Raw genomic sequence first — 15,740 nt, forward strand, 5'->3', positions numbered from 1 at the left:
CTGGTTGGCAACAGCCCATATGCATTGTCACACACTGTTTCTGGAAGAATTACGCACTGTCCACATGACTCCGTGTTGAGAGGACAACTGGAAGCTTGTGCCTGGTCCCTCCCGAGCTCTGTTCAGTGCTCCTTTTCCCTTTGCTGACTTTAATCTCTCTTGCCTTTCACTGTAATAAACCACAACTTTGAGGATAACAGCTTCTCTAAGCTCCGTGAGTCCTCCCAGTGAGTCACTGAATCTGAGGGGTTCTCTGGGACCCCTGACTCAGCCCTGGATCCAGCTTTTCCTGAAGCTGTCCAGAATCTTTTACTCATGTTGGTTTGAGTCAGATTTTTGGGGTCTCTACCAAAGAATCCTGGTTAACAAAGGTTGAGCTGATTGGTCCCATTTTACAGATGCAGAAAGTTGAGGTCCAAACAAAGAAAACCACTTGCCCGAGCAGCCCTGGACCCAAGGTGCTGTCTCCTTGCTGCTCAGGTTACTTCCCCAGGTGCCCTCACCTTGATGAAGAGCCGCCACCACTGCCAGTGTCTCAGCTTGAGGTAAGCGGCACAGTTTCTCTGCATCACACGCAGGGCGCTCTGCTGCTGCTGCCGCTTCTGGAAGGCTCTGAGAGGAGAGAGAGGCGGGCAAGGGGGAGAGTAAAGGCTCAGCTCTTTTAGGCCTGTCCCCTTCACAAGACAGCATAGCTCCCTTCACTTAGTCAACCATCGTTAAGAGCCTCCTGTGTGCAAACGCCCTCTACGATTGGCAGGTCCTGTTGCATACAGGCTGTCAGTCCTTCGACCCTTGACTCTCTCGGCTGTGTCCCCTGCTCTCTGTTCCCACAACTCTAGTTCAGGCCTCCTCTTCCCCCGCCTGGACCCTTACCCCAACCTCTCAGTCTCTTCCCCCCAGTCCACCCCCAACCTGTCTTCTGAGGGGGTCTTTCTATACCCCAGAGCTTACCCTCCCCTCCCCTGCTCACAGCTCTTCCATGGCTCCCCAGCACCCCTGGACAAGTTCCCTGCCGCTCAGCCTGGTGTTTAGGGGAGCCCTTTATTCTCTGATCCTCCCTCTGGGCTGTTTCAAGGGAGAAGGAGACTGTCCTACAAACTTCTGACATTCCTGAGACGTGTCAGGCTCCCGTGTCCCTGGGCCTTTGAACCAGCTGTCGCTCCTGCCCGTAGCACCTGTCCCATCCTCCTTTGTCTCTCTGGTCATCGGGTGTATGACCTGAAGGCAATTTGGTCTGCTGCAGGGTCGCCACACTTCACATGGGAGACCATCAAAGCTCCAGACTGTGACATGTGCCCATGTACGTCTCCCCGTCCAGAGTGGAGACCCTTGAGGCACTGGCCGGTAGGGTGACCACCACGCTCTGTTTGCCAAAGGCTTTACTTTAGCCCTGAAAATCATGCACCCTGGGGATCCTCCAGTCCCGGGTGATGCAAGACGGTTGGTCAGCCTATAGCCAAGCCTAGCTCCTCCCTGTGTCTCCAGCACTGCTCAGCACCAGACCTGGTCTACAGGGACCCTCGGGGACTGTAGAAGCAAGAAGTCTGAGCATCTGGTGACTCCACCCCTTTGTTTCCCGGCCCTTCCACTATTTTGGAGGCCCTGACCCCTGGAGCCTCTGTTCAACCCTTCCCTGCCCCCGCCCCCAAGCCTTGGCCAACAGGACCCAGGCACGGTGCCCTACTTGCGAGCTAGGTATCCCCGGGCGGCTGCCTGGAAGGACACGATGATGTCTGTGACCTTTAGGTCCCGCTCCTCTTCCAGCTGGGCCAGGACACCTGCCCGGAAGAAGATCTTGCTCTGTCCCACACGGTAGAGGTTGGAGTCTAGTTCTAGGGCCTGGATCTGTGAGGGGTTGGAGAGGGGTGGTGAAGAGGAGGGACAAGGAGAGGGAGGTCCCAGCTCCCCTCTTCCACTGCCAGGGCCCCTGTACATGCACACGTACACACCCACAGCCTAGGCTCTGCCCCATACTCACCATCTTCTCACAGGCCTGTTTCCCATCCATAAAGCCCTTGGGGATGGCATTGGGCGTCAGGATCTCGTATCTGTGGGGGGAGGGGAGGAGTTACATCACGCTGTCACAGCTCCTGCCATGGCCCACACTGCGCTCCAAGCGACAAACAGCAGTAACGATGATGATGATGATACAAACAGTATGAAGAGAGAACATTCGAGCGTTTACAGAGCACCACACCCTGGGCTAAGAGTGTTAATACTGCCAATGGCAGCACTGGCTCTGGGAGCTGCCAAACTTGGACACTCACCGCGAGCTGATTATGAGGGTTCACCCCACCAGCACCACTGAGATGCGGAACACGGCGGGGCTCAGAGTGGAAAGGTGAGAACGCCCGCCAGTGACAGCTGCTGCCTCTGAAGACTTATTATTGGTCAGGCCCTGAGCTAAGCACTGGGCGGCAGCTGTTTCTCAAGCTCAAAGCGCAAATAAAACGGGATACGGTTCCTAAACACATCCCTGCTGTGCCCTTCCCTGGATCTCGACATTCCAGAAAACATCATACACATTATAAATACAATGTATACACACACACATCATAGACATAATACATGTCCTATGTTAATACAACTTATTTTATGACCAGTGGTTGAGAAACGTGTGTGTGCGCGCACACATGTGTATATCAGGGTTGCTCAGTCACCAGGGGCGGGTTATTAAAATGCAGATCCTAATTCCGTAAGTCTGGGGTGGTGTCTGAACATGTGCATATCTGACAGGCTGTCCAGTGACACTCATGCTGCTGGTCCCGGGGACCACACTTTGAGCAGCCATCTCAGAGCTGCACTGTCCAACAGAGAAGCTGCTGGCCAAATTTAACTGCTGAGCCCTTGAGATGTGGCCCGGCCAATGGAGGAATTGGATTATTGATTTACTTTTGAGAGAGGGAGAGCGAGCACACATGTGCACAAGCAGGGGGAGGAACAGAGGGAGAAGCAGACTCCCCACTGAGCAGGGAGCCCAAGGCTGGGGTCGACCCTGGGACTCCAGGATCACGACCTGAGCCAAAGGCACATGCTCAAGCAACTGAGCCATCCAGGTGCCCCAGTAACTGGATTTTTAATAATTTCTTTTTTTTTTAGAGAGAAAGAGAGCACACGTGTGCATAAGTAGGGGTTGAGGGGTAGGGAGAGGGTCAGAGGGAGAAGAAGACAGAGAAAGTCAAGCCAGCTCCACACTCTGCACAAAGTCCAATGCTTGCCCGATCTTATGACCTAGAGATCATGACGCGAGCTGAAACCAAGAGTCATAAACTTCACAGACTGAGCCACCCAGGGGCCCCTATGGCTTGCTGCTGCTGCTTCTTCTTCTTCTTCTTCTTCTTCTTCTTCTTCTTCTTCTTCTTTTCCCATATGACTTGCTTCTTAAACTCTGGTATTTTCTGTCCTATCCCTTCCTATTGCATTTGTAAAGAAATGCAGCTCGTCACCCAGGGACTACCACAGAAGGCAGTCTTTCCCTTGGGAGCGCCCTAAGCCGGGTCCTGCTCTCCCTTTCCACAGAGGAGAAAGCTGAGACAGGAGCCAAAGCAACTTGCCTGGACTCCCCAGACTCAGAAGTGGCAGTGGGGGGATTTGGATGCAGATATGGGGAGGGGGGAGGGGGAGCTTCTCAACCCAAGCCCCACCCCGCGGCGCCCCACCGCACTCACCGCTGCCGGAACTCCTGGAAGAGGATGCGGTTGGGGAAGCCCTGGCGACAGATGCGGATGCCCTCCAGGACGCCGTTGCAGCGCAGCTGGTCCAGCACCAGCCGAGGCTCCAGCTTGCCTGCCTGCAGAGAGCAGGGCAGACACACGGTGTTGGCGGCGGCCACACGGGGGCGCCTCGCACCGGACGGCAGCCGCCTGGGGAAACCAGGGCTGGCCCTACCGGCAGGTCAGAAATCATTGGCGATTTCGCACGGGTCAACCTATAATTTCCTGAGCACGTACTGCCCGCCAGGTAGAGATGCCTGCCCTGGGGGAGTTCATTGTCCAGCTGCAGAGGCTGACAATGAGGACAAGAAATTAGTCACTAAGTCAACGTAGGACGGGAGCAACAAGTGTGTGCTGAGGCAGAAAGAGCCCCAGGGAGGGCGGGGAGTGCTGAATTTGCATGGGGGATAGTTGGTGAATGGCCTCCCTGGAAAGGTGATGTGTAAATAACACCCATGCATCAATATTTTGGAGTAGCTAACTTCTGTTGCCTTTTTTCATTTTAAATTGCTTCTAAAAAAAAAATCTAAACAGTACAAAAATTTAAATGACATTCTTAAAGAGATCTCTTGTCTTGTCCAGGCCCCCAGAGTGGGAACACAATCCCCAGTTTCTTTTCTCTCTTATCTCTTTCTCTTTCTTCCTTCCTTCTTTCCCTCTTCATTCTTTCTTTCCCCCTCTCCTCCTTCCTTCCCTCCCTTCCCTCCCTCTCCCTCCCTCCTTCCTCTCTCCCTCCCTTCCTTCCTTTCTTTCTGTAGGCCTCACACCCAGCATGAAGCCCAATGCCCCAGGCTTAAACTCATGACCCTGGGATCATCCTGAAATCAAGACCTGAGCTGAAATCAGGAGTCGGACTCTTAACTGACTGAGCATCCCAGGTGCTCCACAATCCCCAGTTTCTTACAGAACCTTCTAGATCAGTTGTTCTTCAATCCTGGCTGTAAACTAGCACCCTCTGGGAAGCTTTAAAAACAAAACAAAACACCAAAAAACCAAAATCCAACATCCAGGCCACAGCCCAGAATAAAACGTGAATGTCTCAGGAGGGGTATTAAAACACAAGAACCGGGGCGCCTGGGTGGCTCAGTGGGTTAAGCCGCTGCCTTCGGCTCAGGTCATGATCTCAGGGTCCTGGGATCGAGTCCCGCATCGGGCTCTCTGCTCAGCAGGGAGCCTGCTTCCCTCTCTCTCTCTCGCTGCCTGCCTCTCCATCTACTTGTGATTTCTCTCTGTCAAATAAATAAATAAATAAATCTTTAAAAAAATAAAAAAATAAAAAAAAAATAAAACACAAGAACCGCCATTCTGGATCTTTTTATGGGGCCACTGAAGCATATATATCTTATATTTATGCAACTGTCAAACATTTATTGAATATCTGCCAAGCACTGTTTGAGGCACTGGGGACTCAACAATGAAAAAGCAGATAAAAGTCTCTTCCCTCAGATTGTTAATGTTGTGGCAAAACGGATTTTCCTTTTATTACTATAGGTGTCCCCCTTTCTTAGCAATAAGGCTTCACTACTGTGGGAGAGAACTAACTCTCCCCTACAGCTTTCAGTGGGATATTGGAGCCACACATGGTCATGTGACCCAGGCCTGGCCAATCACAGTATGTGGTTCTGGGGTAGGCACAAGACCCATCCTAGACCAATGAGGACACTGGGCAAGAGCCCACCTTTTCCTCCAGGGTTGCTGAACTGGGAGAACCAAAGTTGGGAGCTACTAGGGGCTCCCTTGCCACCCTGAGGGGAATAAGAGAAAGAAAGAGAGCGAAAATGAGATACCTTCAGAATGAAGTCAACACAGAGCCAAGCAAAGGAAAAAGATCCCTGACACCCCATTTGCACACCTGGATCCAGCTATAACTAAACCCCACCATGGAATTTCAATCACGTGAGTTCATACATTCTCGTTTTTGCTTAAGCCACCTTAGTTGACTGTCTCTCAATCAAAACAGCCCCAAGGAAATAGCTGGAGAGAGCTGTAGTCAGAAATGATAAAAAGGATGGTCTCACATTGATGTTTTCTTCCCTCTTCCATCCCACTCTCTTACAAAATATTGGGCAGGCTTGAGTGTGGGAGGTGTCAGGAGGGCCAAGAGATGGATTACATGAAAAGGGACTGAGAAAACACATAAATGTGTAGTATTTTGTAGGATCCAAGTTTCTCACTATTACACACACACACAAAGAGTTACAAATTTGTATGAGGAAAAAGTTACAATGAACTTTGGGATATTGAGAACTTGGCACATTGGTGTGAACTCAGAGTTTTCCATATGTAGAGATATTTATAGAAATCAATATAGATATAAATGTGTGTATACGGGGGTGCCTGGCTGGCTCAGTCGGAGAAGCACATGACTCTTGATCTTGGGGTCGTGAGTTCGAGCTCCACGTTGGGTGTAGAGATGACTTAAGAAAAAAAGTATGTTTGTGAATGTTTATGCACTTGTGTGTATATACGAAGCTGTTTGCTGAGAAGTTCTAATACCGCTGAGCATACCTAACACCCAGATCCTTAGATTCCAAACACCATTCATGGAAAAGAACCAGGGCTCCTTGGAGAAATGGGTGAATCTATGCACAGTATTTCATCAAATACAAGCCTCCATCAGTTGCAAAACATGCTGTTACTTTATATACTGTCAAGAAAGACCAACTCCTGTCAATCATCCTCTGACAGGCCATTGATTGCAGGCCACCCCCCCTAACTTCAGAGATGCTAAAGTGTGAGAAATAAATGTATCCTAGATTTGATAGGATATAGTATCAGCAGACACCAGACACACACACACACACACACACACACACACACACACACACACACAGGAACTATAGTTCCTATTTTCTGAGGACAGGAGAAGCCTTGGGCACTTATTGCTGTATTTCATTTTCCACCCATATTGACCCTTCTCTACAGGGCCCATTCTCTGATTGTCCTAACAAGAAAACCTTTTGGTGGCCTGGGAAGCCAGGCATGGTCTCCCTACCCTGACATGACACCCCCAGCCCCAACAGCCTTCATTCCATCCCCTGTACCTTTCATGCCCCAATCTCCCACCAGACCTTTGCACAAGCTGTTCTCTCCTCAGCATACCACTTATCCTTCATGGCTCAATCACCACCTCCTCCAGGGAGGCTTCCCTGACTTCACAGACCAGATTAAACTGTAGGGGATACCTACCCCTACAAATTCAATCGGACATTCATTATGGTTGCTCAGTTGAATGTCTGTGCTCCCTCTCAGACTGTGAGAATAGGAGTTGGCCATGCTTTTCTCTCAAAAGTATCCCCAACACCTGACCCTTAATAGGTGCTCAGTAAAATTTAAGTCCCATGAATTGAATGAGTAAGTTTTCCTAACGGAGCACTGAGCCTGGGAGGGAAAGCGACTTGGTCAAGGTCACACACCCAGTCCAAGGTGAGCCAGGCTCCAGCCAAGGTCAGTGGCCAGGCCTTTACCTGCTGCCGGAGTTGCCCCCCCTTCCCAGGCTGATCACTCACCCTCTTCTCATGGTTGGGGACGATACAGCGGACGAAGCTGGGGTTGGTGTTGCTGAGTGTGGCCATGAGGCGGCTCAGGGACTCCTTGTAGAGCTGTCCCACTGTTCGGAACATGCCCCGGCGGGGGCGGCCCCCTGGTGGGCCATCCCCAAGGCTGCTCACCTGCTCCAGCCCCACGATGCCCTCCACTATGGGAAGAGGAAACAGAGGCAGAGGAAGAAGGGGGTCAGGTGTCAGTTGTAGGTGGCCTGGTTAAACCTGGTTAAAGTTCAGGGATCTTGTCCTTGCTAGGACCTGGCGCTTTACATATGAAACACTGCTAAGATAGGTGTTGTCAGCCCCCTGGACTGCTGTGTAAACTCAGACAGGAGGCTCAGAGAGGTGGAAGATGGCACCTGAGGCCACACAGCTTAGAAAATGCAGCTCTAGGATTTGAATCCAGCCAGGGTGAGCCCTCAAGGACCCTGGCCTCTGACCTCTCATCTTCTCAAGGATGAGATCTCCATCTCCACACTCCTTATCCACAGGTGCCGATGATGACAGCACAGGCTTACCGAGCACTTCCTCTCTGCCTGGAAGAACCATTCCCGTTTTACAGGCAGACACAGGGTGCTGGAGATCCTGAACGCAGCTTCTGGCATTTTTTAGGAACTTAAAACGATGTCCCACTAAAAAATGTAATAAAGCCTGGGTTTTATGTGCAGTGTGTCAAAGAAGACAGACTGCCTTCACCGAACCAATTTCCCAGTATGGTCTGATCTTGTCATTTGATGGTGTCACTTCAGCTAGTGAGAAATACCTCCTCCTTCCCCTCGAATTCTGTTCTAAATCTTGCCAGGTTTCTGCAGGTGGGGTGGACCCTGACGTCCTGCAGCCCTCAATAAGGAGGGTCAACCAGTTAAATCTGACTTCCGGGCAGGGCCTGGTGTGCAGCGGGGCTCACCTATGGTCTCTTCCTCCCCAGATTTAATGCTCCCTCTCACTGCCAAACTCCCAGCTACCATCAAAAGGATAATGAAGTTCTTATAGCATGGAGGAAAACAGAGGATCTGGGACCCGAGGTCCCAGGTTCAAATCTCAGCTCTGTCCCTTAATGGCTGTGTGACCTCAGGCAGGTGACATAACCTCTCAGGACTTCAGTGTCCTCTGTATCATGGGGTTAGTAGTACTAACACCTGCCTCTCTGGGTTGTTCAGTGGATTCTAGGGCTTCGTAATCATAAACGGGCTTTGCACATACTAAGTGCTTAGTAAACACCAGCTGGTATTATCATAATTGCTTGTCCCCTTACATGCGGTCTAGTTAGAAGGCATGTGCTGCTATGGAAAGTCTGGAAACTGCTGAGGGAAGCGCCAAGGAAGGGGGAGAAAGGCAAGAGTCCTCCACGTGGAGGAGAGGGGACAGACATTCAAAGTCAGGTACCCGGTCTGACAGGCCCACCCTCCTCGGCCGGCAAATCTCACCCATGGATGCACAGCAACACCCACCCCCTGACGGAGAAATGGCAGAGCCGCGCCTCCCTGAAGATCCTGGGGGTGACAGTGGGAAGGAGCCAAGAAAAGCGAATTGCTGGAAACCCCCATGTTCTTGGGGGGGAGGTGAGGACAGATGAGGGGAGGGGCAGAGAGATGGGGTAGGAGATGTAAAAGGAACAGCAAGAGAAGGGAGGAGAGAGAGGGAAGGTGGCAGAAAAAAAAGAGAGCATTATTAGTCAACAGCACCAGGCAAAGCAGGAGGGAAAACTTCAGTGCTGACCGTGAACTTCTAAAGCCAGGGGGATTGTCCCATTCGCCTTTGTGTCTACCACTGAGGGCAACAAAGGTGACTGAAAGGATGAACGACCTTTATGAGAATTTAATGCCAAGGGGGGAAAAAAATCTCTCTAGAGGTTAAATCTGTCTGTTTCATTACGTATTCCTTTTTGCCCTGGCTGCCAGGTAGCTCAATACTCCTCCCCAGTTTGTTGAGGTTGCCTCTCTGAGGAGAGCCTGTCTCATTCACCTTCCCCCCTGGGCTACCAGGACGCTGAGCACCCGACTCTGAGCTCAGGGAAGCTGTCATAGAGATTGATGCACAAACAGCCACTGTCCCTGTCCCTCCCTGTGACTTGCAGCAGCTCCTTGAGTCTGGGCTGTTGTGATTTGCTTTGTTCAGGAGAGTCGTGGAGGAAATAGCACTGTGCCAAGTTTGAGTCCAGGATTCAAAAGGCTTCCCAACTTCCACTTCACTCTTGAAACCCCTGAGGGGCTGGGCACCTATGAGATGTGAGATGTGAGGGATCACAGTGGTGGGGGAGCGTGCTGTGTCCTTGAATGGGACACAGTTTTTGAAGAAGTGTCAGTGTGTTGGTGTGGAAGGATTTTTCAGGCTGAAGAGAGGATTCTTGTTGTGTAATCTGCCTGTTACTGGACATCAAACCCTGCTTGTCGGTCTATCATGTATAAACCACGCAAGACACCATCATCAGATCTCTCGGTCTAAAACCAGCTCACCACCATTGAGGCACCTCACACCCTTTGTTCCATGAGTTCGTCTGGGAAGCACACGTTTGCTTATTTTGTTCTCTTGTCTCATTGCCTGGGCTGGCACTCACAACTTCACTTTTCATGTCAAGAAAAAGGCTAAGGCAAACTGACAGATTCTGGAAGCCTTGAATTGGGAGAAACCAAGATGCTGGTTCCACTGGTTGTTAAAATCACCTCCCCTTGGGGCACCTGGGTGGCTCAGTGGATTAAGCGTCTGCCTTCGGCTTGGGTCATGATCTCAGGATCCTGGGATCGAGGCCCGCATCGGGCTCCCTGCTCAGCGGGGAGCCTGCTTCCCCCTCTCCCTCTGCTGCTCCCCCCAGTTGTGCTTTCTCTCCTTCTCTCACTCTCTGTCAAATAAATAAATTCTTTAAAAAAAAAAAATCACCTCTCCTCTAAGGATGGAGAGTGGTGGACAAGGTTTGGAAAACTACAGGGTTCACTCCAAAGACATTCGGCTTTTCTGCCCGTGCCTCCCAGAAAGGCCATTCCAGAAAGACTGATGGCTAAACCCACATGAGCCTTGTTGCAGCAGGAAAGCTCTCCCAAATGACATTGTGATCTGTCATTCCTTTCTTCTTCCCTGGGGGCCCTGATGGGAACTTTGTGATAGCCAAAAAAGCAAAGCCCCAAAGCTGACTAATCTATAAAAACACCATGTTGCTGAGTTCTCTTGTGATTAATTCTTGTTCAGTCAAATCTCTTGATTTTTTTCTTTTTTAGGGATTATATGCTATCTACAATGAATAACTTTCTCTCTTCCTTTATAATAGCAATATAGTTATTTCTCTTTCCAGTCTGATTGCAGAGGCTAGTATTGCTAAAACCGTGTTTCCCAGCAGTGCTGACTATGGGCACCCTCATCTTGTTTCTGATTAAGGATAAGTGTGTTTTGTCACTGAGTATGATACTGGCTTAAGACAGCAACTAACCAACCACTCAGTCACTGATTGGAAGCACTACCAGGAGGCCGTCTGGCCTGCCCGCCTCAGTTCTGCGTCCGAGCAGACAACTTCCATTTAGAACTTAGCATCTAGAGCAAAGGTGGTCACACTGTGGGCTGGGGAAAGGGATGCACAGAGCTCCAGGGACAGGGCCTGGAGAAGCTGGCCCTCACCATCTTTCCAGATCTCTGCCGTTAGCTTGTCTGTGCTCAGGTGGAGCAGGGCAGCGACATTGTCATTCAGAGGGTCCATGTTCTTCATCAGCCACTCGTTGGCCTTGTAGTCGACCTGGGTGAAGCCGGGCAGAGGAAGGTGGTGAGACTTCAGCTTCATCAGCTCTCCCAATTTCCCATGGAACCTCTCAGAAGCTGAGAGCACCAGCTCCAGCAGGGTTCCCCATGGATCAGAGAGCATCGGTGCCACCTTGTGTCTATTCCCAGAACTGCACCCTCCGCAGGTAGGGCCCCTTTCCCTCTACTTTCCATGTCTGTCCTCCACCCAGCTGGAGAACCTCGCCCACCATCACTTCTTCCTTATCCATTCTATTCCAGCCACACTGGGCTCCTCACTGTTCCTCAAACATGCAAGCTGATTTCCACCTCAGGTTTACCCCTGCCATTCCCAACGCCTGTGATTCCCTCACCGTGGATTTTCACAAGGCTGGCTCCTTCCCAGTATTTGAGGCTTTGCTCTGAGGCTTCCAGTCAGTCTTGACAGGCACAGTCCCCGACACATGTGCCCCCCACCAGACAGTGGTTCCCTGAGGCCAGGGCTCAGGTCTAACCCACAGGGCAGAGCTGGGCCCCCTGGAGGTCTTAGATGATGTGTGGAAGAGGGAGTGAGGGATAGACATGGAGCACAGAGGTCTCCTGCCTCCCAGCCTCTGTATGCTGTTCCTTATCCCTGGACAGCACTTCCCATCCTTCACCCATTCTTTGCTGGCTGTTACTCATCATTTGAGCCATGGATTGGCAAATGATCGCCCACAGGCCAAATCCGGCCTTGCCACCTTTTTATAGATAAAGTTTTATTGGAATATGGCCTTCAATTATATATTCCTTTATGTATTCCCCAGGGTGTCTTTCGCACTACAGTGGCAGAAGAGAGTAGCTGCAGCAGAGACTGTCTGGCCCACAAAACTGAAACTATGTACAGAAGATGTTTGCTGACCCTTGATTTAAATTCCAAATCGAGCCTTACTCTCCTCTGAAACCTCTCCTGGCATTCCTTCTCCCAGCTTTGACACTGCCCCCACCGAAGCACCTAGCAGCATTTTTTATTCTCATGGTCTTTGTCCCTCTCCCAGATCAGGAACCCTGTGAGGGCAGAAACCATGCCCAGCGTGGGGCCCCAGCTTTGCTCAGCACACAAAAGGCATGTCTTTGCTGAATGAGGGTATAAAACGCACATAATTCTCCTTGCAGAGAACTCCTATCCACCCCTCCAAGCCTCCTGGAAATACCACTTCCTGAGCCAGCTTTTGCTGACTTCATCAGACAGCGTGCCTGGTTGTCCTTGGGCTTTCCTTGCCCTGGCCAATGTCTTGTTCCGGGGGACATGGTGGGGGGTCCTGCATTCTCTCTGCATTCTCCCTGCATCTGCAGCCGAGTGGTCCCCACCCCTGCCCACAGGCTCCAGCCCAGCCCCCACCTTGCCCGCATAGTGCAGGACACTGAAGTCAGCCTGGTCCCGCAGGTTCCTTGGCCTCTGGAACTTGGGATGGCCTCCTTGCTCCTGGGCCACCTTCTCTACAAAGGACTTGTCAGTGGCCTTCGGGAACCAGCACTCCTCATCCAGCAGGGCCAGGAGTCCGGGGGGGTTAGCCTAAGCACCAACAAGAAGGGAAGAGGGCGTCAGATCCCCACATAGTGGACACTTAGGTTACCACGAACTTGTAGCTCTTGGAAGAGGCACAAGGACATACGACTGAACATGAGAACGACAGTTACAGTTCTAGCTGCTGACGAGCGCTTTGGTCCAAGCCGGTCCCATGGCAGGCATATCCAGGGCCCAAGCATCTAGTGGCCATGCATCTACAAAGCAGACGCCATCACACACAAGTTTTGAGCCCGGAAGCCCCAGCAGGGCTGGGATCTCGTAGCTGGGAAGGCGGGAGGACCCTCAGGCTCACCGGCCGCTCAATGAGGTCGATGCAGGGCTGCAGGTCGAGGCCGAAGTCGAGGAAGGTCCAGGGGATGCCCTCGCGCTGGTACTCCTCCTGCTCCAGCACGAACATGGTGTGGTTGAAGAGCTGCTGTAGCTTCTCGTTGGTGTAGTTGATGCACAGCTGCTCGAAGGAGTTCAGCTGCGGGGGTGAGGGGACAGGTGAGAGAGGGGACAGAGACCAGGGTAGTGGGGGACGGGGGGGACTGGGTGAACAGACACCCAGAGGGAGGGGGCAGACAACCAGAGGGAGAGGACAGAGAGCCAGGCTGACAGAGCCCTCCCAGCCCCAGCATGGTACCAAGTGCAGACCTGGAAGATCTCAAAGCCAGCGATGTCCAGGATGCCCAGGAAGGAAGCGCCCTGGCGGGGACTGCGGTCCAAGGCACGGTTGAGGCGAAGGACCAGCCAGCGGAAGAGGCGCTCGTAGGTGGCCTTGGCCAGGGCCTCCAGTGCAAAGTCAGCCTGTGGCGGGCGGGGGGGTGCGGGTGGCACATGGTGAGGGCATGGCCCTGCCCCTGCAGCCCCAGCCTGACCCCCAGCAAGGAGACACTAGTGTGGACTGGGGTCCCCTCACAGCTCATCAAGAATTCTGACATTAATGATAACACCAACCAGTTCAGAGCCCTACTATGCGCCAGGCAGCGTGTGAAGTGCATGGGACACATCAGTTCATTCATCCTCCCTGCCCCCAACCCTTGAACCAATTTTGACAGCGTAACAGTTAAGAGGTTGGACTCTGGAGTCTGACAACATAGGTTTGAAGCCTGACTCTGCCCCTTAGAAGCTCTGTGGCCTCAGGCATGTGACTAAACCTCTCTGTGCCTCAGTTTCTTCATCTGTAAAATGGATCCCAACAATAGTACCTCAGCTGAGAGCAGAACCTGGTCTCTCACGTGACCCCCAATCTCTGGCCCCCATGTCCCCCACTGTGTCTTCTTCACCCTAATACTTTGTTTCAAGGGGCCAGCCTGGGTCCAGGCAGAGGCCTCTGCCTGAAAGCTGGATTCTGAAAACCTCTAGCATGGGTTCACTTCTCCCCAGTCCCACCATTATCGTCACTTTTCTGGACTATGACAGCAGCCTCCTTTTGTCTCCCTGTTCCCACCTGTACCCCCGGGATCCATTTCTCCATGCAGTAGACAAGGGGATCTTTATAAAAGACAAACCAAAGCAGGTTGCTCCCTGGCTTAAACTCTCACTGGTGTCCTACTGCACTCTGAATAAAACCCACCTCCTTTCTGTGTCCCCTAAGACCCTGCATGATCTGCCCCCTTCCAACCTCTCTGCTCCACTCTCTAGCCTCACTGATCTCCTTGACGTTCTCAATTCGCCAAGCCTGCTCCAGCCCCAGAGCCATTCCTTCTGCCTTGAACTATCTAGGTCCAAACTCAAATATCACCTTGTCAGAGAGGACTTCCCTGGCACAGAAACCCCCTTTTTCATAGAAGGCCTCACTGCTTATATCTCCTTTTAGGATCTGTTCCCTACTTTGGCTAGAGCTCCACGAAGGCATGGTCTTTGTTTCCATCACTAATTTTATCCTAGCACCAGAACCAGAGCTGGTCATGGGGCAATCAGCCAAAGTTTGTTGAGTGAGAGAAAAACCAGCATACGCTGCCTGAAGGCCCAGGACCTTGGCGCCTGGCTCTCCCCGCACCCCTCCTACCCGCCCAAGGCCTACCCACCTGCTCCTTGGTCTGTGCCTTCTGCACGTAGTCTCGGCCAACTTTGATGCGGGGAGTGAGCAGGGCGCGGGAGAAGTCCGTCACCCCCAGTCCCAGGAGGCGGCAGAGCTTCTGTGCAGCTGAGGGTGATAGGTACAAAGGTCTGATTGGCCCCAGGACATGGCAGTGGCCACTGAGTGCAGCAGAGGGGGTCATCCCCACTGCTGGTGGGCCAGAGAAGGGGCCCAGCCTCTCCCACTAGAAGCAATACAATCCTAAAAGTGTGTACGTCCTCTGGGCCAACAATTCTCTCTGGGACCCCAAGATGGGATCAATAATCCCGGAGGCAAGCAAAGACTGGACCAAGAGGATGTTCATTGCAGCCTGGGTGATGATGGAGGAAAACAGGACACAGGTCAAATGCCCAGCAACCAGGGACTGGTTAGGGAGTCAGGGATCCTCCATTTGAACATGTGTTCTGCAGTCACTGAAAATTATCAGCGCTCGTTACATGGTACATTTAAGATGTGTGCATTTCATGATTTGTATGTTCCACGCCAAAGGAACAACTGTAAGCAAATACTGGATACCGGTAAGTGATATGCACATGCGAGCTGATGAGTACACATATGAACTACTCATGTACATGCTGAAAGGTACAGAAATCTGCAACTTTGAAATGCACCAGACTACAGGATGGATGACCGATGTGTGGAAAGATACCCAATAAACCAAGTGTAGTAAAATGTTAATGGCAGAATGTAGGTGGTGGATATCTGGGGGTTTGCTATGAAAATTCTTTCCACTTCTCTGTATGCCTGGAGATTTGCTGATATAATTTTGGGGGGGAAAGCTATTGGAGTAAAAACCCATGGAAGTGGCCAATAAATAAATATTTAAAAGCAACTTGTTTTTCCTTATTTTTATAGGGGAAAAAATGCATAAAAAAAGGTATTTGAGAAATGTTTTCCAGCTTCTGTCACTTCCATAACGGGAAAACGGTTACTACAAATGCTCAGCTCCAACAGAAAAGAGAAAGGAAAAGAACACATCTAGAAGGAAAAACACCAAATTAAATAAACAGTGATTATTTCTGAGAGGTGAGCTGATGAGAATTTGCATTTCTTTCTTTCTTTTTTTTTTTTTTTTTTTTTGTTCTTTTGCTGCAATTGCAGTTTCTAATTCTTCTATGGTGACTTTGCATGATACAGAAGGTATT

At 51.2% G+C, this 15,740-nt stretch overlaps 2 protein-coding genes across 7 annotated transcripts in view; one reads left to right on the top strand and one right to left on the bottom strand.

The window, feature by feature from the left end:
• Nucleotides 1-15,740, bottom strand: part of MYH14 (myosin heavy chain 14) — a 101,828-nt gene that overhangs the window by 35,358 nt on the left and 50,730 nt on the right. For all 6 annotated transcript variants that reach the window (XM_059151009.1, XM_059151008.1, XM_059151007.1 and 3 more), the window contains 10 exons: nucleotides 14,543-14,661; nucleotides 13,167-13,319; nucleotides 12,823-12,996; nucleotides 12,342-12,515; nucleotides 10,865-10,979; nucleotides 7,223-7,410; nucleotides 3,669-3,790; nucleotides 1,979-2,048; nucleotides 1,685-1,845; nucleotides 504-612 (listed from right to left, as the gene is read on the bottom strand). In XM_059151009.1, coding sequence (XP_059006992.1) covers nucleotides 504-612; nucleotides 1,685-1,845; nucleotides 1,979-2,048; nucleotides 3,669-3,790; nucleotides 7,223-7,410; nucleotides 10,865-10,979; nucleotides 12,342-12,515; nucleotides 12,823-12,996; nucleotides 13,167-13,319; nucleotides 14,543-14,661 — 1,385 coding nt within the window. The remainder of the gene's footprint in view (nucleotides 1-503; nucleotides 613-1,684; nucleotides 1,846-1,978; nucleotides 2,049-3,668; nucleotides 3,791-7,222; nucleotides 7,411-10,864; nucleotides 10,980-12,341; nucleotides 12,516-12,822; nucleotides 12,997-13,166; nucleotides 13,320-14,542; nucleotides 14,662-15,740) is intronic.
• VRK3 (VRK serine/threonine kinase 3) overlaps nucleotides 1-15,740 on the top strand; it is a 197,096-nt gene that overhangs the window by 26,735 nt on the left and 154,621 nt on the right. The gene's annotated exons all lie outside the window — the stretch shown is intronic.

The sequence above is a fragment of the Mustela lutreola genome, chromosome 16 (assembly GCF_030435805.1).
Source record: "Mustela lutreola isolate mMusLut2 chromosome 16, mMusLut2.pri, whole genome shotgun sequence".
In the NCBI taxonomy this organism is placed as follows: Eukaryota; Metazoa; Chordata; class Mammalia; order Carnivora; family Mustelidae; genus Mustela; species Mustela lutreola.